The sequence below is a fragment of the Grus americana genome, chromosome 4, assembly GCF_028858705.1.
Source record: "Grus americana isolate bGruAme1 chromosome 4, bGruAme1.mat, whole genome shotgun sequence".
In the NCBI taxonomy this organism is placed as follows: Eukaryota; Metazoa; Chordata; class Aves; order Gruiformes; family Gruidae; genus Grus; species Grus americana.
The window spans coordinates 6623173-6648521 of NC_072855.1; the positions used below are offsets into that span (position 1 = coordinate 6623173).

The 25349-nt window shown below is 42.0% G+C and overlaps 1 protein-coding gene across 4 annotated transcripts in view; it reads left to right on the forward strand.

The window, feature by feature from the left end:
* The first annotated feature begins 13869 nt into the window (after window positions 1–13869).
* REEP1 (receptor accessory protein 1) overlaps window positions 13870–25349 on the forward strand; it is a 71144-nt gene continuing 59664 nt past the window's right edge. For 2 of the 4 annotated variants that reach the window (XM_054823153.1, XM_054823155.1), the window contains exon 1: window positions 14105–14224. In XM_054823153.1, coding sequence (XP_054679128.1) covers window positions 14130–14224 — 95 coding nt within the window. In that variant the 5' untranslated portion in view covers window positions 14105–14129. The other 2 variants (XM_054823154.1, XM_054823156.1) reach the window with 2 other exon arrangements.

A 25349-nucleotide genomic window follows, 5' to 3' on the forward strand; every position in this document is an offset into this window, starting at 1 on the left:
AGGCTTTGGGTGAAGAGAAATTGTAGTTCAACAATGCATGCGGTAAAACTCAGTAGCCAATTTTATAATTATCCATGCCTAAAAAATTCCACATTGAGGCATGTAAGCCTACTTCTACGCATGTAAAATCTGGACATGCTATTCAAATATTTGTGCTTGAAAATTGGTCTTCTACTATCTAAAAGTACCTGATATCACCAATCACAGACACTTTGCAAGAAAGGGACGTTTTATTCAGAGTAGGGCTGTTAGCTAACATTAACTGTCATGGCACTGTGTTTTTGGAAGATTATTTCTGTGATAAGTGGGAGCAGATTGTTTTTTCAGGACTCTCTTCTTGCATTTCCAAGATAATCTTTCCAGTTTGTGTGCAGTTACAATGGTCAATGCAAGATCTTCTGTTTTTTAAAATCTCTACTGTAGCAACATTTCAAGGTCTTCATTCTCAATCGATGCCCCATTGGAAGCTGTACAAGCACAGAAAGAGAATATAAAGTGCTTTATCTTCTAATGATTCATGATGAAGGTGTAAGGATATGTAAGTAAAGTTGAAAGTGCTTATGGTCAGACTACAAAAATACCAGCCATAGTAACTAGAAACAGGCCTTTGGAAGATACTTAACAGTTTCATTTCTCCAGTATGTCTTGAGATATGGTGCTAAAGAATGAGTGATAACAGACTACCAGAAGCTTTCTTATTCACTAGCACCCAAACTGATGTAGTTTAATTACTCCTCAAGTAGCTAAAGTATATTGGTAACTACTCCTATTCAATCTAGCTCCATTTATACCATGAAAAGATAGGCTGTATAAGCTCTTTTTTCAGGTACAGTCATGTAACCTCAGCAGACCTCACATGGATCAGCTTTGCAAGACAAGCAGGACTAGTTCTGTCTCTTTTTTCCATGCTTATCTCTTTACCATAAGTTAAAATAAAATAATTTATGTCTTACATGAGTTAATATTGTCTCCTTGTCTGAAGCTAAAGGAAGTACGTATTTTGACAGAAAGTGCGTTATAATGCTATGCAATTAAGTTTACTTGCTGAAGGAAAAATTCCATGAGAAATGCTGAACTTAATCTTTTCCACCGTCATACATACTCTACAGTGGGGACTAACTTGCTTTTCTTTTGCTAGCTGTGAGTTAGTAGGACTTAGATTTGCTATCACAACTGTAGAAACAGGAAATTATGAGAGGACTTTTATTATGATAAATCAGGATTGACTATTAAATTTTAATTTACTATTAATTTAACATTTAATGATTTAATTATTTAATTGGATGTTAAGTATTGTCTGGGGATTGGGTATTAATTTTTCCAGATTAATTCTAAAGTTGAACAAGTATTTATAGATAGAGTGATGCAATAACCTTTAAAGAATAACCACTAATAAACATTAGTGGTTAGTAATTACATGCTGATTTTGTTTTTCCTTGGCTGCTCCAGATGAAGGCCTGTTTGGGGAAAAAAAGAAAAAGCCCTTTCCCTACAAGAGTTAATTATTCAAAGGGTTCAGGGTATGATTCTTTAATAAAAGAATGCAAATCAATATTATCTTGATGGATAGAGCAGAATCTAGTCTTAGAGACCACCAACAGAGCAGGAATGTCTTGATGATATTGCTACCCATGTACAAAAAGAGCCACTGAAAATTAGGTAAAGCTACACAGTCGACTTTAAGCAACATTATTTAATGAACTGAGGAAAATTGTTCTTTGTCAAATAGCTTTACCTCCAAAAGCCTAACAACAAACTGAAAGTGCATCATATTATTCATATTCTGTTACTTAATAATGTCCAGGCTCTTTCATCACTGAAATAACACAACCTGGATTTGGCAAAGACCAATTTTAGCCTTTACACCATTCCCTGCCAGTGCCAGGGAGGTTCTTGAAGTTTATTACAAGCACTTCCTGCTGTCCCTTTTAGTTTTAAACAAATCTGTCTTGTGATTGAGCTTCTTCCCTTGGGAGAAAAGTTATACCTCTTGTGGATCTGACAAGAAATTTCAGCAACTCCATAGCAAGGTGTCAGGTCAGTGAATCCTGGACTAGGTGATAGAAATTTCATTAATATTGAACTAGCCTGCTACATACTTTTCTAGGATGATTTGGACAAAATTCACAGTGCTGCTTTTGTTTTTCAAAACTACATGTGTATTTTCTTGAAAGTATTTGAGACACTTTCAATCTCGGTAATGTAGTTTTTGACAAAATAGTGAATACAGGGAGAGGTAGTGATCGTTGTGTGTTACGAATATGTGCAATTTGGACAAGAACTTTGTTTTTTCTTGAATGTGTGTTCACTGAAAAAGAGGCTCAGCCTTTTGACTCAGATGCAAAGAAAGCACTGGAGAGTGATCTTGATCAGTAGGTTGTACGTGCTTGAGTCTTACCGATATGCTGCAAATCCTTCCACTCTCCACAGAGAACACTGGCGTTCTTCACTCTAGTTCTTTTGTCTTGCTACTTACATTGACCTGGAGCGACAGGTGTTTCACAGAGAACATTGTATATTTTATCTGCTAGTGTAGTAACTCTGATTCCAGTAGGAAAATACAGTATCTTTTCATGTCAAGGGTCAACTGAGAAATACTTCCTTTTTTTTTTTAAATTCTGTATCTATGCTGATACAGTGTTAACAAAGCTAAAGTAATACTATTAGCTTCAGTATCACTGAGGCTAAAAAAAAAAAAAAAAAAAAAAAAAAGAGTGAAAGGTTAAGATCCCAGATATTGGTGAATATAGAACTGGGAATTTAAAAAAAATCTTTATTGCTAGATGTGACCTAGTTGGTATAGCACAGAACTGGGAGCTAGATCTGGAATCTAACACTAAGTGTGTCATTAGGCAGATAATTTAATTCACCTCATTTCTCTGTAAGATGGGGATAACAATAATCATTCTTATGAATTGCTTTGTGTTGTGCACCTGAAAGATGATGGGTATTATAGCTGCTAATTAAACATTATTTTAATCTTCAGATTTCCTTTTCCTTTTAAATTTTAATGAGTGTTTATGCTCCCTAATGCCAGGGAGGGAAAAAAGCATGATTGTGAAGCAGCTGCTAAGAATTTTTCCCAGAAGATATTTAATATTAAATTGAGATTGAGTCATCTGTTTCAGATAAAGGGACAATGCAAAAAATAATATGTGAGAGTAGAGATTTTGAGTAAAAAATATTCAAAGCAAAATCAAAGCAGCTGACACACCTGTGCCTTCAAACCATTTCCCATTTCCCGTCCTTTCAGTCCAGAAATGGAAATGGCATTGTGTTTCCTTTGCAGCTTAACTAGAGAGAACAAATGCAACAGTATCACATAGAGAAATAGGTACAGCTGGAAGTTACAGATTGTTACTGATGCTCTTTCAGTCTCAGCTCTCCTGCCATGTGCTGAGACCTCTACCTCTGCACCATCAGCCAGCTGGGCGGAGGGGAGCACTGGACAGTTGCAGGGCCAGGGGGACAGCAACTGAATTCCAGGCTGAAGCCTGCAGTGCAGCTGGGCATTGATACTGGCACTGGCAATTATGATATGCTTCACTGTATTTGTCACTGTAAAGCACTTAGTAGTTTCCTACTCCTCTCTGTAATGCTCCCCAAGTCAACTACATGTCAGTGAAACTTAATAGTGTCTTTTCCCTAACCATCTCTCTTCACAGTTGTCAAAGACTAATGGCTGTTCTCCAAACCCTAGACTTTGGCAGAAGAGGTTCGTGACTAAAATTAAAATGGTAGTTCTAAAGCAAATTCCTGACTCCAGTGAGACCAGGAATGTAATCCACTGATTTCTTTTTAAGAGATCATATGTCAGCCTTGTCTTCTCATAAGAGGAAGATTGCAATCTGTCTTGTCTCACATCTCTTCTAAAAAGCATAAGAAAGCAAAATTGAACATTTCTTGCTTCCCAACATCTAATGCCCTAAATAACATAATCACCTAACTGCAGTTGTCCAAAAAATGGAAATGACATTTTCCAGTTTTCTTTGCAGAGGAACTTGTGCTGCAGCATAGGTTTCTAGTGCTGCTTGTTACTCTTAATTCCTGTGCACAAATCATCACAGAATAAAATTTACAGCAGCAGTTTTCTAATAAGAATGAGACACATCCAAGTTACTCCAGCCTGTCTTAGTTGTTCAGCAATCTTGGACACATAAACAATGAGGAGTAGCTTAAAACCTGTGTGTCTGCCTTGGGATGGCTGGAGATGGATTCATTTCAAAAGCAAGTAGAAAAATATTTCAGGTGATTGAAATAATTGACAAAGCTGAAAGGGATTTTATAAATGCAAAAAAAAAAAATCAGCAAATTATTGGAGGACCTTGAATTTTAGAAGGCATGATTGTATGTCAGGTGTTAGTTTCCCTGCCACGCACGACTGAGATGATTAGCATTATGCCTCTGGTTGCAGCAGAGGTAGGATGTGTCTCACTTTGTATAACGTAGGTCACAAACTCCCGATACAAAAAATATGCATTTAATGAACTTCATCCACCAGCAGGCATCTCATTGTCTGGGCTTACTCTGCAGGGAACAAAGAGAAGCATCTCCAGAAGGAGATTCATACTAAAATAGGTGTTTAGAGTAAGTGGGACAAATTATCCCTCAGAGATGTCTGATCTTCCTTGTTTGCTGTAGAGGTTCCTGATTATTGACCTGCGTTCCACCCTTTTCTTTTAGAGCCAATGCTGAACCAGATACAAACATGAGGTGGGCTGATATTTGTGTTACACATTGCCCAAATTAGGTAGGCATTGAATTATTTTTTTTTCTTTATCAAAAGCTACTACAAGTGAATGATAGTATGAGGCACTAATGAGCTAGTAAGCAGTACAGTGTATGTTCAGGATTCACAGGTTTCCAGTGGTACAAATGACCTTATGAACATTAGAAGAATAATGTCTAAAGACAGCAATCACAGGAATTGGTTGTGGCCATAAAGGATCTTTTAAAGAGGGGGGAAAATGAAAGCTTTACTCTTAAAGTTCATTATTTTATCCCAGTGCTTTGAACACATCTATTGTTTGTACACGAAGAATACAAAATAATTATTTATGAACGCAGGCTATAAAAGACACTAGGTAATTTGTAAATAGTTTAGAATGCTTACGTATGACTATTCCATAACACACTGTGTTAGACATGCTACAGTGCAAAGGAAAGAACAATCCCTCTTCTAGGTTTACCATCATAAACTATATGCTTGCTCCCCAACTATATTTTGTGTAGACTCTTTCAAAGTTATCAAAAAGTGAGTAGTGAAAATGGAGATTTAACTAGCAATAGATATGTTGCTTTATAAGCAGACTGTTAGCATGAGAAACCAGGATGTGCTGTAGTTAGGACTTTATGAGCAGGTCATATCAACCGATGGCTTAAGAAATGCTGTGTTAGAGCATGTGTCTAGGGATATTGCTACTGGTTTGCTCTGTGGAACTGGCATTATTACTTAACCTCTTTGCACTTACATTTTCCTCTCTGGGATTAACAAATATTTACCCACCTTTAAAAAGTACCTTCTGTTCTTCAGAGAAGTGCTGAATAAATACAGAGTAGTATTACGATCAGCAGCAGGTAATCCTGTTAATTTAACATGTACCCTATGGGTATGTTGAATATGTTCCATGCCACTTGATCATTGTAGTTAGATTAATAAAGGATATTACAGGGATTAACTCTTAAGTAATGGTTGCAGCTGCCCACCATGTCTGTTTACTATAGCCCAAAACCAGAGGCTTGCCTATAGTGAATAGAAGGAGTGCACTTGACTGCTGCAGAACCAGTTTTCCATTCAAAAGAACAATGTCTTGACATATTTGTTACCATAAGAGGTTTGTATCATAACCTGTTGCACAGCACTCTGATAGATGCTATCAGGGAAGACAACTTCAGTGCTAAGATAACTTCAGGTCTTTGTCTACCACACCAGTTCTGCAGAGTTGTTGTAAGGTTAAAACTGTCTCATGTCCCACTACACTGTAACAGCCACAGCTCACAAAGTCATGTCTAGACGACTTTATAAAATATTAGCTAGAGACAAGTCCCTCCCCAGTGTAATGCAACTTCAAAGCTGGCTCTGCTTTGAGCTAGAGGTTGGACCTGATGACCTTCAAGGCTACTTGCAACCTAAATTATTGAGTTACTCCACAAAGTCAGGTGTGGCCTCAGCGGCATGGAGCTCAGCATGAACTGAAAATCATCCCCTGGATACTGAGGACATACTTGTGTAGCTGTCTCAGAATAAGCTCTGTGTTACTACAGCAACACCTTTATTGATGCCCTAACTGGTTTCTGGGTAGTTCTAGTTCTGGGAAGACCGTATGATTCGCTGGCACACTTCTCATGGGACATAGATATACCTTCGCAATCCTGCTGTTGGCAGTGCTCTTCACTGGCTTTATTTTGTCCATTTCATTTCAGTGGCACTTGGAGAATCTCTGAGCTGTAATAAACATTGCAAGTATTTTCAACAGAGGATGGCTGAAATGGGGTCTGAGGGAGAAGAGAGTACAGAAAACACTCCATCACCTGCATACATTGCAATTAAGAGTCTCTTACTGGAATGTGGAGGGAGAGGGAGGCAGAACTTGTGCTTGCAAATGCTTCTCTTAGCAGCTTGAGAGGTTGGAACTTGCATTTTTTCTGGCTGGAGACTGATACAGAAAATGGAGATCAAGCACAGAGGCTTTTTTTTTTTTTAGCAGTTGGCTGTTGTCTTTTTTTCTCTTCATTATCTTTATAGAGTAGTTTGTGTTATTGACACATAGACTTCTAAATATCCATTTTCAGCTGTAGCCTTTTCAAATCTTGTGCTAAGCAGTCAGACTGGCTCACTATTTGTGGGGAAAAACTACTGCCACTTTCCTCAGTCAGACATGCATCTTTCAGAAACATGTTAGAATATTATCAGTTCCCAGAACCAAATGTCAGGAGTGCTCTACACTCCCGCACCACTCACTCTGACCTTTGTAAGTTGTAAGCAGTTACTAGCCAAGAAATTGTTATCTGGTCTCACTAGTAGTGGCATTAAAGTGCGATATTGTAAGCCTTCAAAAGGAAGTAACATTTATAGAGGTGAGGTCCTCTAGAAATAGCCTATAGAAAGTAAATTAAAAACTCTTATCACAGTGAGTGTATTTTTCCTTTGTCTTTTTCCTGAAGCCTCTAAGTTGTTTGTTTGGATCCTGCTTTTTTTTTCCATTTCAGTTTTGGAGCTTAGACTTTTTTGTCCCTGGGAAGACAATTTTTGTTCTTACTGCCACATAATGAGAGAGAGAAGCAGGATGATACTGCAAGTTTTTCATATACACTGACTGCAGAGAAAAAAATCAGTTATATAACTTTTCCATATAAAGAGGCATATTTTCCCTGACATCCTTTTTACTTTTTCCAGAATTAAATAGAACTGGAACTAGCTTAGTGTGGTGGAATTTCATGTTCATGACTATATGTGGTATGACAGTCAGTGTCTTTAATATGCCCTGTGCTTTGACACTCAGGATTTCGCTTTGCATTTATAACTGAGGAGAAAGCAGTTATAAAGTAGCGGGTGGTTTACATACCTTGAGAGAACAGAACAGGACACACATGGGAGGGACAGGTATATTGCAGCATATGGCAGGACGAGGAAAGCCCTGGTAGAAGTATGGGAAAACCCCTGAAGAAATGAGTGCATTCACAGTAAGGTTGCTGCTCACCCGCAAGTACTTGTGAGCAGCTCCTATGGGAAGGGATCTTCGCCAGGTGGGCCAGTGCAGCTAGGTTTCTTCTGCCTCCTTTGGGGCTCTACACGAAATTGAAATCTGTAGTTGCCACATCCTGGTTTGTGCTGGGATTTAAATTGATCCTGAAGGTCAATAGCAGGTCTTTATTAAAACTCACAGTGAAGTAGCATTTATACAGTTATTAAAGCATGTTTTTACAAAGCCATGTTAGTGTAGTAACTGCTTAGTAATTTCACCTGTGTACAGGATACTGCTAAACAGAGCAGTGCCTGTGATACAGAATTGGTTGTTTAAAGGCGATTCAGCAAGGGATGGCAAAGCAGCTCACTTTGCTTTCCTCCCTTATTGCCTTCAATTTTTTTATTACATCAGTCTGTGAAGACAGCCTGTCTCTAGAAACTGCCAAGACCAGTCTGCAGTGGTCCTTTAGCTTTCCCCTAACATAATTAGGGCTATCAATAGTCTCCCCCACATTCTTTCTTCATTTCCTTGAAGGAACTTCTGCTCATGAGAGAGGCCCCTTTCACTTATTATTTACAGCTTCTTGTTATCTTTGACATTCCCATCTGTATGGCGCCTCAGTGAAACCTCAAGGCCATGCACTGACCATATTTCTTTCAACATCCCTCTTTAGCCAATGTCATGTTCACGCTAGCACTTAATTACCTTCCTCCATTCTCTCTGTGTATGCTTTAAGGGCAGGACATGGCCAAGTCATCCTTCAGTACATTTACTATTGTAGTTATCATTAAACCCTATACAGTAATAAAATTCAAAAATACCCATCCTTCCAATGCAAGAATATAAGAACTGATACACTGGATCAGACCAAAGCTGTGTGTGTCTTAGTATCTCCTCCCTAGCAATAGCTGATAATTAGGGCCCAGGGAGGCACACACCAGCAAATTTAAAGAGTAACCTTCCCCAGTCTTGCCTCAGTATGCATCATCCACAGCAGTTTGCCCAGGAAGTGACCCTTTCCCTTTACCTTTTTTCAGAATGATTAAATGTCCTGTTTTAAAGCTAGAAGAGGCTTAGTCTTGCTTGCTGGTTTCCAGTTTTGAGAGTATGCCTTATTATTAGAAGTCACTCTTGCAGTTCTTTTAGAAGTTTCCCTTCCTTAACAGTCATGCTTGCCTTCTCACTCCAGCAGACATTCAGAGGAGTGTTGGTGAAAAAGAAAAGCCTCAAGAGTAAGATGGTGAGGATCTGAATCTGCTGTGGGGAAATCCCAAGCTGACATTCTCCAAGCATCCAACCAAGATATCTGAGCAGCACATCTTCCTCTTTGTTTGCAGTCTTTATCAAATATGTGAGTAGATTCTTGTGTGGCAGGACAGGGGGAGAAGTGCTTCATAAAAATAAGGGACTTTTATGTCACAGTCCTAAGAGGAGGCAGTGTCTCTTCTTACCTGCTATACCAGGTGGCTATTTGATTCAGAAGACCTCTCTTCCAACAACCTGTTTTCTGATCACCATTTTCTTTGCTTGTATGTATTTTTTTTATTGAACTGTTTCCTTTCTTTTTACATTTTTGTTGTAAGCTGTCTGTAGCAGGGTGTTTAGGACATAAACAGTGACAGGCAGATCATTTGGAGACGTGGAATAGACTTGATAGTTGTGCCGTGACTAGGCTGAGGTGTAAAGATGGTAGCAGGTAACAAGGGATGAGAAAACTAATCCGAGTGTCAGAAGTACTGTAATAATAGTGTAATTTATTAATTATTGGCATTTAAGGCTGAAAAAGTAAGTTCCAGTCTAAGATAACAGTCCTTTTTTCATCTATTTATAAAATGCTGTAATCCAAGCATTTTCTTCATTCTGAAATAGTGGAATGGAAAACATACTGAATTGGGATAATTTCCCATGGAGCTGGAGGGTCTGCAGATGCCTCACAGCCACTAATGAATTAATCTAAGACACATGGATTTATTCTAAGGCAGAGGCATCTTGTAACATGTAAGGGGATATTGGAAGCAAAGAACAGCCTTCTCAGAAGACATTTTTGATGCATGACTTGAGGTATTCAGAGCTTAATATTTGGAGATGCTGAGTACCAGTGACTGATCTCTGTGCTGCAGTTTTGTATTAGAATATTTGGGGGTAAGCTGTCCCATTTTGGTTACCCAAAGCCAAATGATACATTCAAACATGCTGGTCTCCATGTTTTCCCCAAGCTCTTGTTGTGTGTCATTGAGAATGAAGAGTGCTTCTCAGCAGTTGCGGTTCCCAGCTCAAATGCCAGACCACACCACTTTTGAGTCAAAAAAAGGCATTTCTTAATATCTCTTTGCTAATGGCCATAGCTCTGAAGCAAGTAATTCAATAATAAAGCTGGAAATGGCAGCCAGGAAATGCTGACTGTCTCCACATGCTTTAACAATACTCCCCATAGAGTAGGATTAACCTTTTCATACCTAGTCTGTATCTGTTAGTAAAGCTGTAGCTTTAGAAGTGGGCATTGTTCATGACTGTATTCAGGAGTTGCATTCTTCTTGGATTTTTGCTCTAAATATCCACATTGTCTTTTTAGGTTTTGGGTTATTTGTTTTTTCTTTTGCTTCCCAAGTAGAAGTCAGGTGGTAAATGCAAGAGATCACCCATTCTCTTCCAGTGGGTGGAAAACCAAACATTTGTCTTCCAAGAGGCTGAGGATATGTATCTACATATGTGTATATATGTGTGTGTGTGTATATATATATTCCTTGATGGGATGCAGAATATCTATTTCCTGATCAAACTATCTTTCTTCTCCTGATACTATTTAGGTACTGTAACAATACTATACAATATATGTGTGCACTGTTGCTATTGCATGTGTATTTTATTTATTTTTATATTCATTTTGTTTTCTCCACATGAACTTCAGCACCTAAACATCTCTACAGGTTTACTGCCCGATATCTTTACTCTATACCTGGGGATGTTTCCTAACTAGGTTATCTGTTCTTCTCAAGCTGTTCTGAAATGCTTCCTGTGTAGGTTGGATCCATTGGAGGACATGGCTTCTTGGTAAGAATTGTCTGCACTTGCTACTTCTGGACCTTTTCTAGGTTTGGTAACAGAGTGCCCTGTGCATATATATCAGTCACTCTTCTTGTTCCAAGAAGTCTTGGCTTGGCAGTTGTTGTTCAACTGTGAGGCTGACATCCTCTCTCCCTGGGGCCAGAGGAATGAGTCTGATTATGACAGAGCTGTTGGGGGGTCTGACTTTTCCATGGCTGTGAACTGCTCAGGAAAAGTAGTTGCTAGGAGAAGGGTGCGTAGTATTTAGGGCAAGGGTGGTGGCTCTGCCTTCATTAACAAAGCTGATTTATTTTGTTATTTGGGGAACACAGATCAAACCATCTAGTAGTACAATCTGCATAGGATTTTTCACTGCCTGGCCTTCTTCCACTGCTAAATCTGTTCCAAAATGTTCCACTAACATCGGGTGGCCTCTCTGCTGAGCTGGCTGCATAAATTAATTCATATCTGTCCCTTCAGCTTTAACTCTTCTTGTGTTTCTCCATTATTTCTTTATAGACTGGCTCAGGCAGTTTAATCGCAAAAGAAAGGCTTTCTTCAAGCCAGGATGCTTGAGATGTCATATGCTGAGCTTATAGTCACAGGGCTGTATGACTGTTATCCTAAGACACAGCCCATGAGGAGTAGGTAGGGGGCATTGTGACCCTTCCACTGATGACTCAGTAGAGCTGAATTTCTCCCCTTCACCCTCTGTTTACCAAATAGCTATTTAAGTAAAGCTCCCTGCATTCCCATTGACAGGCTCTTTAGTTTTTTCATCATCAGACTACCTTGTTAACTGTCTGTGCACATTTGAGGCTTAAGATCAGTCAACAACCATCAGGTGGTGATTGTGTCAGTTGTGTACAAAGCAGTAGCAGGAAGAGGGTCCATGTCCTGCTTACCCCCTGTCAGAGAGAGCTGCCAAACAGAAGAAAATACCTTCCGGCCTTTCTGATGATTGCTACCCAGAAGAGAGGGGCAGGTCAGCACGAATGGCAACTGGCAGGAGCTGCAAGGAACATGGTGAGCTGGAAGAGGCTGGAAGGAGCCAAGAGAGCATGAGGCTGAGTAATGCTTTGGACACTAAAATGTTTTGTGGCAGCTTTGGGTACTGTCTTTTATGTTACCTCTCTTTATGATCCAGTATCTTCTCCTGTTGGTCCATTTTTCTATGCTTGAAATATGCAGCAAGTACTAAGTGGCAAGTTCTGTGTATTGTGGTGATCACACAAATATTTGTGCAGAGATCTGTGTCTTATACTTGATAATATCACATCATTAACTGTAATAATGTTGTGGAGTGTCTGCCAACATGCAGCCTAAATCTCACACTAAATAATCCTTATCCGTGAAAAATCTTTCATAACAGATTTCCAAGTACTTATTTGGCAATGATACACAAAGCAAGACAGCCACAAGATGATTCACTGCAGTAGAGTTTGGGCTAGATGGCCTACTGGCTTCTTTTGGAGAGAGCAATCTCACCTGGAGAAGATGGCTAATTTACACGTGCTTGTTGCAACAGACCACCCAGTCCTGTCTTTGTGGTGTTGTATAGCAGTCAAAATGCTGGCTGTAGCGACGCTGCCGCTGCAGGCCCTTGCAGTCCCCGAGGCAGGAATGTTCGGTGGTGGCCGCGTACCTCCAGCTGTGCTTCACAGCCTGTCTGTAACCAGCAACCCCCGGCGTTCGTAGCGGAAATGCTGCCGTAACCCAGGGAGGTGGGTGAGGAGGTAACAGCTTGTTACAGGTCACGGCGTGAGGTGGAAGTTCCCTCTGGTGGAGGAAAAGACCCACTGCAGAGAGAAGAGCAATCCGGTGATGTAGATGCTCCCCCTAGAAGAGAATTTTGAGAGGTGCTGAACTTTAACCACAAGTATCTCTATACCTACAGCTTTAGCTGAAGACTATGGGTGCTATCGGTTTTCTGGGGACCAGGTCCAGAGAGCGTATGTAACAAAAGATGGTCGTGTTATGGAGGACTTTGAGCTGAGCAGAAGAAAGGTGGTAGGTAAGGGCTGGATATTGTGTGGTGATCATCCCCCTGTGAAAATAGACAGGAGTGTGAGCATGTCTGTGGCCAACTGGGACTGGAGAGGTGTGTGATCAGCTCCTAGCTCTGCTACCTCTGGTTTGAAATATTCATGTCTCCTCAGAAGAGTTCCTCACAGGTTATTCATGATACATTAGGGAATTTCAGCCTCTTTCAGCTATGCCATCTCAGAATGACGGGGAAAATTTGCTGCGGATGCACAGTCCTGGTAAAGAACAATGCGTCGGGCATGGAGGCAGGGATCCTGCATTGCAGCCAGGGTGGCTGGAGCCCTGGCCCTAATGCCTGAAACCAGGTCAACTGCTCCATGGAGCAGCCTCCAAGTGAAGCTTGGGGCTGGTTTCACGGTGGCAGCTTGAGATCTAAGGGTTTCCACAAGACTAAAACACATCAGGAATTTCCATGGCCACGTGTGCTTCTGATAGAAGGAAGAAAAGAAAGCAGCGGAAGATGATTTCTGGCAATCTAATCACATTTGGCATGTGCCAACATAGCGAAGGAAAAGAAGAACCCAAAGGAAAGTTGAGGAAGAACAACCTGCAGTTCAAGCCAGTGTCTGTTCTGTATGTGGGCAAGTGTTCCTTGTGGAAATTGGACTTGATAGCTGTGAGACCCCCTAATGAAAACTAATGTGGAGGAGAGATTGCTGGCTGTCATCACTGACAGTGACGGGAATTCACCTGGATCGGGTAGCTAATACCCTTGTTCGTTGTGCCTGCAAACCTTGGAGCATGGAGGGGGATCCATCTCTTTCTATATATCCAAGAAGCCCATCAACACCATGCCATAGCTTTGCCTTTATTTTGATACGAACAGTCGAGAGGGTTTGCTTCGTGTCCTGCTCGGCCGCACTGGTCCGGACGTGCACACGTGTTTGCCTAATGCCGCAGCGTGGGGAAGGGACCCCTAACCGGCTAGCGCAGCCTCTCCCAGTCCCCCCTCCGCACCTGAAAGCTCCCCTTACGCCCAGGGTCTCCCGCTGGGGAGGCTGGCGAGAGTAGGGAGCGGTGTGTGTGGGGGCACTCCTGCTCCTCCTCCTCCCGCAGTGCCGAGCACGGCGGGGGGCGGCCGCGGGCCCTGCCCAATCTCGGCGGCCGGGCCCGGCTGCGCGTTGGCTGCCGGCAGTGCCGCCAGTGAGGCTGCGCTGAGGCTGCGGGGCCGGATGGCCGAGCCGCCCGCCCCGCTCACTCGGGCGGCGGCTGGCGGCGGGCGAGGAGACGGGGTGAGCCCTCCCTGCCGGGAGAGCCAGCCCTGCGGCACGCAGCACCATGGTCTCATGGATCATCTCCAGGCTAGTGGTGTGAGTAGCTGCCGGTCGGCACCTGCACGTCCGTGTCTGCATGTCCGTGTGCGGTGTCCGCGCCGTCCCTGCTGCCTGTCCCGCTCGCCCCCGCTATGAATATGCGGTTGGCGGCGACTCGGCTAAATTTAGCAGGTTGTTAGGGATAGTGCGCTCGGCTGCTTGGTGGGTGAGGGAGAAAATAGGTGGGTCAAACGGTATTTTCCAGCGTGGGAAAATTACCAAGGGGTGGAGGGCAAAACGCTGCTGTGTTGTACAGCGCAAGGTGACAGGGGAGAAGGAGGGCGGTTGGCATCGCCCGGTGCTCGGCGATGAACGGGTTCGGGGTCAGGAAGGGGAATCGAGCATCAGCGGGTGGGAAAATGGATGTGGATTTGGGCAGCGGCGCTTTGTTAGCGGGGCTCGGCGGGGCTGGTGGGACTCGCGAGGGGGCGTGGGAGAGGCAGCCGCGGGGTCTCCCACTACCGCTGCTTTCTTCTTTTTTTGTAAAAGAAATGTCAAATATGTCTTTCCTCTTTGCAACTTGCCGCCCACCCTCTCAAAAGACGTTGTCAATTTCCCTTTAACCTGTCAGCCTGGGAGGAGAAGCGTGTGGTTTTCTGCACTTGTCCTACAGCTTTTCCACAGCTGGAAGTGCTATAGGTGGGAATACATGGAGAAATTCCCTGGAAATGCTTCCCAGGCAACAGGGGAAAATGGAGCAAGCTTGAAATATATGTTCATCTGCCCTACCTGAGATGAGATTCAGTGAGAAAAGGGCATTTTGATGCCACTAGGAAAATTCCTGGGAGGGAGAGTTTAGGCTTAAGGTGGGGCAGCAGGATGGCTGATCTGTCTCCTTTCTGGAAATGTGGCTGGTCAAGGTTAGTACACTGCATCACAATGAATAATTGCCAGTTTTCTCTGTCTGGTACATGCAGCTGGAGACTCAGGAGAACATCTGTTGTGCTCTTAAGTTATTTGTAGAGGGTCTGCAAGGGCCTGTCACTTTCTTTGTCTGAAAGAAACGTGCCATGATGGTGCACCATTAGCATAGTTCCAGAAAGGCATTTTCAAGGTCTCCTCTTTTGCCATAGGAGATGAAACATCAAAAGCAAAACTCACCTTGATCTTAGTTGTCTCTCTGTATCACTAAGATGTTGGGTGGCTGTCAGATATGAAGATTTTTAGGGGTTCCAGAGTTTAATTTAGCCCCTGGAGGTATATCATCTGGATTCAGCTGCAGCTGTTGCTGGCTGTTACCAGGTTTGTGCTTCATTCTGGAAAAGCCTGTTAAATATTCAAATGATTTAATTTGAACAATATAACTGTGCAGATATCTCTGACAGCAATGTGAGATGTAGTGCGTATTGTCCAAGGTTGCTTTTCTTTCTTCTCTACTAGACTAATTTCCACTTTGAAAAAAACCCTGTCATTGTGTAACCCAGCTAATCCTCAAGAACAAAGAATGTCTACAGAGAGGTGGCACATGCACATATACATGGGTGATTTCATCTAAGCCACATGGACTAGGTAAAAATCTGATAGGGGCAGGACATAGAGCAGTTGACATCTGTGGTCAGGTAATTAGCTGAACATACAAACCTTCCCGTTCTCTTCAGCTTTATCTGAACAGCATGTCGCGGTATGAAATCAGCTGTGTAGAGGGTGGTACCGATTATTTGTTATACTAGAATTTCAGTAGCAAATAACAATTTGAAGATGCAGTGTAAATATTACTCATTTAATATAATCATAGCAATAGAAATCATAGTTATAATTAAGAATTTTGCAAGGAAACCTAGGGCAAGCCAAGCTTGATCACTGCTTTTATTTGCACTGGCACTTAGTATATAGCCATGCTTTATGAATGTTTTGCACCTGAAAGTGCTGATTTGTTATGATCCCAGCTAGGAACCTGGACTCTGTATGCAGAGTATTGCTTTTTATACCATTTACTAGAACCAACATCATAAAGAAAAAGAGGAGAGTATAAATAATCTTATATCCCTTCAGATGCTGGAAGCCCCGAGCTGCCTAACAGGGAACAGCCCTCCTGTCTGGGCACAGCACACCATGCAGATCTGTCTGTGGAAAGGTTACCTTACATTTTGGTCATTTGAGCCCTTACAGAAAAAAAATAAAAGGCAATTCTATTCATCATTTCTACTGTCAAATGAAAAGGATGTTCATAAGAGAACTTGTTGCTGCACTTTTAGATGAAGACAAACAGGCAAGTGGTTTAATTGCTGGTGACCGCTGCAAGCTTCCTACAGGCTTCTTCGTTATGATTAACCAGCTGAGTTGATCCTGCATCCAAGGGGTATGTGCATCACAATGTGGGCCAGAAGGCCAAGCTATACATGCAGCACAGCACAAGCCTGCACCCACTCAGGGTAACTGTTAGGTGGATCACTGACTGCTTGGTGTACAGTGGTCTTCAGATTAGGATCATGACAAGGATTTAATCTATCTAATCTGGTTTCTTCACCTCATTATGAATAACTAGTTGATCCATCAGTACAGATAGCTGTGCTCTAAGTAGAATGGCCACCTGGTTGGGCTTCCCCCCACCCTGTTCATGCCTACTTAGTTGTTTTTTCATCAAATCCTCCTAGCTGATAAGGATTATGAGGAAAGTGGTGTGATGTGGTCACACGGTGAATATTGCTTTGTGCTCTTATGACTTCTGCTGATCTCTGTGGGGGTTATGTCTGGCATGACTCAGCTAACAGACAGGGCTTTAAAACAAAAAGCAAACCTTTGCTTTGGCTCTTGGATGCTTTGTTGCTTCCACTATCTCTGATTTGGTTGTTACCATCTCTGTCGTGGCAGTTTCTGTTTCCATAATGTTGCTGAAGGAGAAGAGTCTGTGAACACTTCTCACCCACTTCAATGGGAAGTCAGGTAGCTTACTGCAAACCTTCTCTTACATCATTTCAGCTTTAGTGTTTGGACTTCGTGTTAATGCTAGTCCGGAGGGCTGGCTTGTTCTGTTCTGCCTGCAGAGCTGTGTGCTGGTAAGCCCCAAAAGAGAAATGATAAAAACTTCAGAGCAACATCTTATACTGCCATAGCTATGTGTTGAAGTTGAAGACTTTATTATTGTCAGGATCTGCACTAGGTACTGTACAAGTGCAAACCAAAAAGATAATCCTGTCGTTGGATGTCTTTTTCCTTTAAGAGCTCAGTTCTCATCCTCCTGTCATCTAGGTAGTTTTTTTGCTCAACTCAATGAGAACAAAATCAGGATGTTCTTTTTCTCTTGGTAGTAGGTTACAGGTGACTTTTCAACCAAGGAATGTCTGTGATCACTGTAATTGCAATTGTTGCATCTTGGAGTTATTTGTTACTTTGTCTCTCACAATAACTGGAATGGGATAGCATCGTTATCTGTGGGTTAATTACAACCCCTCTTTTATTCATCATCTCTGAGTACATCTCAAAGGACATCCTGGAACACCTGTATCTCAGTTTCCTCATCTGTGAAGTGTAATGAACTGTGCTGAATTTCTCTTCCCTGAGACAGAGCAGAAGGGATCAGTGGCATGTCCTACCATCTACAGTGTACTGCTATTCACTTTGAAGGAGATTCTTTTTTTGCTTCAAGTAGAGGCCACTCTAGCAGAAGGATTTGTGATCTGTCTTCGTTATTGCAATCCAGTTCAGCTACAGTATGCAGCACTGGCAATCCTAGGTGGTTACTGGTCTGCTATACCTTTTGGCTGTTGTCTAAAAGCATTTTGAAGTTAAAAGTGATATATATAAATACACCCTATTGTATTTGCATGGAAATCCTATTCTTTTCCCAGAAACATGGAACTTGCTTTTTGTGCTTGGCATCATGCAGAACAGAAATAGAGGCTTTGGCTCCAATTCTGAAAGTTAGGCACATTGCACTGCCTGTTGAAAGCCTTTCAATCTGGAACACGTGGCAGAGGAAGGAGATGTCAGTAGAAATGAGGCTGGATCAGACAGATCGTCAATAGTTGAGATGATACTGTGTGACTTAGGCATTTGAATTCATGCTGTGAGGAGCTTAGAAGTGCATTACAAATTACTATAAAATGGTTAAGTATGTTCTTCATGGTGAAAAACCACAGCCATAACTATGGGTTTTTTTCTTGTATTTGTTTTCTTTTAAATCAAAATATCAATAATGGCCTGTCTGATCTCTTATGGTTTGATGTGAAACAGGGTGGCAGCCTCAGATACATTCACTGGGAATTCCTGGCCCTGTGTGGAAATAACAGGGATTTGGGGATTTTTCAGAGGCTTCCTTTCTTCTGGCTGTCACTGGAAGTAGGTAGGTCTGGACAAAACCAAAGAGGAACCAAAGAATTCTTTAAACTGATGAGTGAAATTTCCTTCCCTGTCACAATTTGTCAGCTTTCTCTTTCTTGGTTATTGTGATGCCATTTTAGCAATGATATGTGAGATCGGCCACCCCCATCCTCAGCTGGTGTAAATCCCTAGTGCTATTGAGTCAGACATTGATTTAATCAAAAGACACTGCTTACATCAGTAAAGAATTTCCATTTTAGAGAAACTTAGCAGATCCTTCCTCCTCCTGTTTTTCATGTGTATGGGAAGCCTGAAAAGATTTATGAATGAAAAAAAAAAAAGCCATTTATAATAGATATTATATGATGGTAGAAAATGATAATTTGTATCACCTTTACCAGAGGCAGGCAGAGATAGGATCTGCTCAAGTGGGCGAGAGCTGTTCTCATGAAGGCATAGCACAGCCCCGTGTTTTTGGTTATTGATGTGTCAGCATTAGCTTCTCAGTTGACATATACCACGTAAGTGAGGGTCCTTCTTCACAGTCCACGTTATTAACTTGGTGCTGGCAGGCAATGTGAAGGATTCTGGTATTTATTACTCTGTATAGCCCTCAACATCAGTGATGTGAAATTATGCAAGAATACAGCAATGGACCTAGTGTGGCTTGATCTCTCTGCTGAGGCCATGGGAGGAGTTGGCAGTAGACTCCTATATGTGCTCTGAAGCTGAGAAGTGGGAAGGCCGTATGTGCAGAATTCGCTAAGAAACATTACCTATACAATCAAGTGGTGTAATCCCTCTGAAACAGATCTTGCAGTCTTGTGCTGCTGCTCTCCCTCACATGAAGAGCAAGCTCTGTGGCTCCCAGCTCAGCCTGGCATCCATCATGTACATCTCTGTTGCAGCCTTTATGGCTTTGCTGAGGGGGCAGAACCTGTTGGTGACAGTAACTGACAGAGTAGCATCCAGCACAGGTGCGACATTTGCTTTGCCCTTCATGTGAAATGTGACCGTGCTGATCACACTGCAGGGGATAACGCTGCCTGCTGCTTTGTCAACCATGACCCAGATTTTCCTGCACAAGCACAGATGTGCTGGAAATGCTCTTAGGCCCAAAGGAGAAGGTTTTCTTGCATGCACATCACAGATGTTACTAGTCCTGGTTTGGTAAGGAAGGATGTTTTACCAAACTAGAAGTTATGGAATATAGCTAAGGGGCTGGGCCTTCACAGCTGCTCTAATACAGTATTTTGCCTTTGTGGGACACTCTGTGTTTCACTGTATTAAAGCACTTTGAGGCATTATTTTAGTAAGTATTGCATCATCAGAAGGATTTTTACTGCCATTGTACTGGTAAAGGTGCTGAGTCACAGGGACATCAAGTGATATGTCCAATATTCCACAGAAACCTGTGGGAACAGGTAATATATTTCCTGCAGGCTCCTTGATCAATAAATTAATGAAAGGGGATCTGATCAAGGGAATTGGGCATTATGTTTGTGGTTTGTTTTATGGATTTGTGATGGGTGTGGGGAGGGGTAGCAGAAAATTACAGACTTAAATAGATGTTACCTGAAGTAGTCAAACAATCAAAGGCTTCAGTATTCTGAATAATGACCTATTCCCTTTCAGATCCTTAGTGCTGTTGTCAGTGTCATAGACAGCAGAATGCAACAACCAGACTGCCTAATTCAGGCTACTAAGTCAGGCATGACACTACCTAAAACTAGTTACTTAGTCCCAGCAGGGAGATTTAGATCCAAGGTACTCAACCTGTGGTCCACAGATGGCTGGCAGTCCACAAAACATCAGGCAGTCTGGGAAAACATTTCAGCTCTAAACCAGAACTTCTCAAACAGGCAGTTGTCAGTTGTGTACATTTAATCAGGTGATACCATTTTTTGCTACATTTTTAGTTACAAGTTTTGTAATTATAACTACTGAATTACAGTTTTGTAAAATATTAACATTTCAACATTTTAACAATTCCATGTGACTTACCAACTATCTTTACGCAACAGTGGGATATAAAATGAGCTGTATGTTTCTTTCAAAGGGTCAGTTGGTCCAGTGATTAGGAAGGGTTGAGAAACAACTCGTTCTGCTCTTATTGCAGTTAATAGAGGGATACAGACATCTGTAAAGAGTTGCCATTAAAGGTAATGTGTTGTCTAGACAGCTGTTTGGTCGAGAGGAAATGCTTGGTACAGAGGGGACAAAGGAGGGCATATAATCATGCCTCCTACTTCTTGAGCAATTGCTTCTAGGTACTAAGCAGCACGTTTGCCTTTCTGCTTCCATGCTTTCAGCAGACAGAGGTGGTACCATAGGAACTTTAATGCTAATCGTAACAGTAGGTGAAAAGTTGAGTGCTGCACAAGTATTGGCCAGTTTGGATTGCTGTAGAACTTTTATAAATCAAAATTTCTTCTATGTCCTCATTAGGCAGCTAGGATCTGAGCATAGATTTTCTTTTGCCTGACTCTGCATGTGACTTGATCAGGACCACTGAGCAGATTTCAGGTAGGTCTTGTGAGATAAAATGGCTCAATGGAAGGATACATCTGTGTAATCAGGCTCTACAAAAGCAAAACACTTACATGGCAAAATCTCACTTAAATCACCTGTGTTCTTAAAGTTAATCACATGCTACTTTTTTGCAGAGGAAAGTGTCATATACTTTTGTTATCATTCATATGCTATTTAGATTGTAAATTCTTTTGGACAGGACCTGTCACTTAGTATTTTTTATTTTAGAGCACCCTAGACAATGGGGTTAGTCTCTAGTTGGTTCTCCTAAGTTCTGTAGAAATATAAAAATAAATAATATATGAATAAATGCAACTCTGCCTTCTAGGTGAATCATTTATGAGAGTGATCCTCTCATGGTAGTGTTCATGTTCTGTTTTGGCATTTCACATGCATGTAGTAAGACAAGATTCCTGCTCTGCGGAGCTCCTAATTTAAACTGATGAAATATTGGCAAAACAGATGGTGAACAGAGTGGTGCGAATGAACTAGAAGAAGCTACAAAATGAAAACTGTGTTTTATCTCTCCACGACTCGTGTGCTCCTGAAGAGAAGGACTGAGATAACGGGACACGCCTGCTCATTCTGCAGGCAAGACCTAGGAAGGCACTCCAGCCATGGAGCGGCATGCCAGAACTAGAAACATGGGTGGTACCTTCCCAAGTTTTGTACACAGAACAACTCCATCTTTTGATATGAAGCCTGGAGCAGGCATATCCCCTTAGTGGGGCACCCAGCACTTTTTTTTTTTCTTATAGACACATTTTGCAGGATCTAGAAGGGGAGGACAAGGGATTTTTAGTTTGTGGGTGGTAAACCAGTGACCTGCAGGCTGGTGAAAGCTGCCAGAGAACCAGAAGAAGGGCAGGGATGGTACTGAAGAAGGAGAGAAGTTGGTTGTACAGTAAGAAGAAATTAAGAGCAAGGATTATGTTTCAGAAGGAGCACACATTGATATGGAGGCAGAGGATTAGGTGTCAAGTCAGAGATTGACTCCTGGGAGCGACAGGGGGACAGCTGGTAATGCTGGCCTGGTGTCATGCTTAGTAAAGGTTTGTTTCTTCAAATGCTGCCTACTTGCTTGCTGTGTCCCTTACTGCTAATGCACTAATTGCTAATAATAAACAACCAACCAATTCCAAAGATGGAATCAATCAACCGGTCAATAAACCTGCATTCCATCTTTCCCCCTTCTCTCATGGAGCCAACAGTAATCTTTTGCTTTCCAAAATGGCAAATTCTACAGGACAACAAAACCAGCATTGAAGAACCTATTTGTGATGAGCTAGAAAGAATGCCCCTCAAGTCTGGAATTTTGCGCCTTTTTGGACGAGTCCCAGGGACGCCAGGGCAACGTGTGTAGCCTGCTTTTGAGTCTACCGAGCAATTCAATACTATCAGCATCAACAAACAGTTGCAGCTCCTGCTCAAGAAGCAGTTCTGTTGAGTTCATACTGTTGCTTCCTTTCATTCAGCTCAGTTGAGCTCACTTATTCTAGTTCTTGTTTCCAGCCTCTAAATAAGTTTTTTTCAGAGGAAAGCCAAAAACTGTCAGACATTTCTTACCTCCTGTTTTGGAGGGAGGCTTATGACTAGTAACCAGCCTCAGAGGAGGGAGGAGGGAAGGACCTGTGCTGCAAGTTTTGTTTGGGAATACCAAGAGCCTGGATTCAACAGTGCTGCAGACTCCCTGTGGGAAGAGGGCAAGTTATTTATTTCTTAATCTGGTACCTGTGAAATAGGCTTAGTGATAACTTCTGTCCATCTAAACTATCTGTTCTACTGTGAGCATGAGGCACACACTCTGGAGTAGAATTGGAGGGGCAATGTAAATACGAATTTTGAGCTGAAATTTCCAAGTCAATGGTCAAAGGTTCAGGGGTGTTTTGTGTAGGCTGGGCTCTTTTGTGAAGAGCTCTCCGGACTGTCAGTCCATGAGAAGCACTCATGGAGGAGTGAAACCAGGAGTCTTAGATGGCATTTCATGAGGAATACTCTCCCAGGGAGGACAGATGGGAAGCACCTGGTCAAGATTAAGAGCAGAGCAATCACACCAAGACGACCTTCTCCTGTCATCACAACATTTTATGGCTACCTTTCTCTTGATGTCTTTGGCACAAATGCCCTAACACTTGCTGTGAGCATGTGGGGAGAGCAGCTTACCCAGGCTGCAGGTCCCTTTAAATGGCCATGGTGATAAGGCTGCTGTTCTGCCTCTTTGAAGAGAGTTCCCACAGAGCTGCTCTGGGCTGCGCTCTGCCTTGGGCCCTTTCAGAATGAGCAGTTTAAGGCTTTTGACCCTCATCCTGCTCGTGGAAGGGTTCTGCTTGTCCTGCTGCCTCTTCTGCTGGGGACTTGGGAGGACATGCATCTGTGCATGTCTAAACAAACCTATGAACCTCTCATATTATGTGACTGTCGTGGTTTTGGCTGGGATAGAGTTAACTTTCTTCCTAGTAGGTGGTAGAGTGCCCTGTTTTGGATTTAGTATGAAAATAATGTTTAGTTGTTGCTAAGCAGTGTTTACAATTATTTTAAGGACTTTTCAGCTTCCCAGGCCCTGCCAGCCAGGAGGCATGAGCCTTCCGCAGGAGGTGCACAAGGAGCTGGGAGGGGGCACAGCCAGGACAGCTGACCCAAACTGGCCAAAGGGATATTCCATACTATACGACATCATGCTCAGTATATAAGCTGCGGGGAGTTGGCCGGGGAGCACTGCAGCTTAGGAACTAGCTGGGCATGGGTTGGTGAGCAATTGTGCTGCACATCACTTGTTTTTTATATTCTTTTATCATTATTATTATCTTCCTTTTCTATCCTATTAAACTATTTTTATCTCAACCCATGAGTTTTACTTTTTTTCCCCGATTCTCTCCCCCATCCTGCTATGAGAGGAGTGAACGAACGGCTGTGTGGTGCCTGCCAGGTTAAACCACAACTGTGACCCACAAGAAACTATCCCATGTTAGATCAGCATGAATAACACCATCTGGCTCCTAAAATCTACCTGCAGAATTCATGGTGCCACTTGAAGGAGGAAGATGGATGCTGGAGCTGCCCTGAGGCTAAATGGCTTTGGGTTTAGTGATGTATTTCATGGGAAAAGATTGAATGGTTTCACTGGGCTTGCATGACTGGAGAATGAGCGCCAGACTGGAGGCTATATGGAAATTAATTGATGGACAGTGTTTAGATTCCACTGAACACGTGCCTCTGCAAAAAACCTCACTATCCTAGCTGGTTTTTTTTGGTTGGTTGGTTGGTTTGGGTGTTCTTTGGGTTTTGTTTTTTTTTCTGGAAATCAGAGCAGAGAGGCCAGGGCCGTAATGGCACTGAACAAGACTGTCTCCTTTCCAGATGATCCGTCTAGGTCTGGGTTGAAGCATGTTGGCAGGGCAGTTTGGAGGCTGTTTGCATCTTCCCTGGCTTAACTGCACCTGTTTTGCAGCTGAACAAAGGATTCCACTTTCCAGGTTTATTGTTTTCACTCTGCTTATAAGGATTTCGGTCAAAACAGAAAGATGTTGCTATTTAGAAAGAACATTAATAATTAAATTGAGATACTCAGGGGAATATACCCCGCAAGGCTGGATTTGTTGAATTTAAGTAGATCATAATAATTTCCATGGCAACACACTCTGCTGGCCTATATACAGAAAGGGTCTTTCTTGTAGGATCAAATGCAGAGAGGAAGCTGTTATTTAAAAGATACCTTTTTGTCTTGCATTGTCTTGCACAGAGAATGAAATAAGTAAATAGTTTCCTGCACAAATATTGTTGGAATTTTCTCATGTTTGTTATATTGCACTAACCCCTCTTCACAGCTGTCAGACTGCAATCAGTCAACCCAATCCCCTGCTGACTCCAATGATTTAGGGAGAAACTGTGTTCTAATGATCCTTTCTCAGGATATCATCTCGCTTATCCCTATCTGTATATAGCTATAACTCTCATGAATCTGTAACGTAGACTACTGTGGTAATTTTGACCAGGCCTATTTGAATTTCTGTGCCTTACTGCCTGTACCTGTGCCTGTGCTAGTTGTCTCCCATCTCAGCATTAGGTATGTATCAGTATTTGGATAGCATTTTGAGATCCTTGTACATGGTGTGTTCCCTTACAGCTGACTGTTAGATGGGAATTTGTAATGATAGTCCAGAGACCCTAGAGATAATTGAGTTATCTTAGAAGATTCACTTAGAAGATTTGGAGATTCTTAGATCTAACAGGAATTGCACCAAGTCTTTTTCTCTAATCTAGCAATCAAATAAACGTATCATTTTATATGCTCAAAAAAGCCTTACAGGCACATGATCAGACTTACAGAATCCTTGTGAAATGAAAAGTGATCATCCAAACAGAACAGATGGAATTTAATAGGAAAGTTCTCGATGTAACCTTCTAACAAAAACCACATAGTATATGAGGGGAAAAAAATAATCAGTTACTATCTGGAATATTTGTA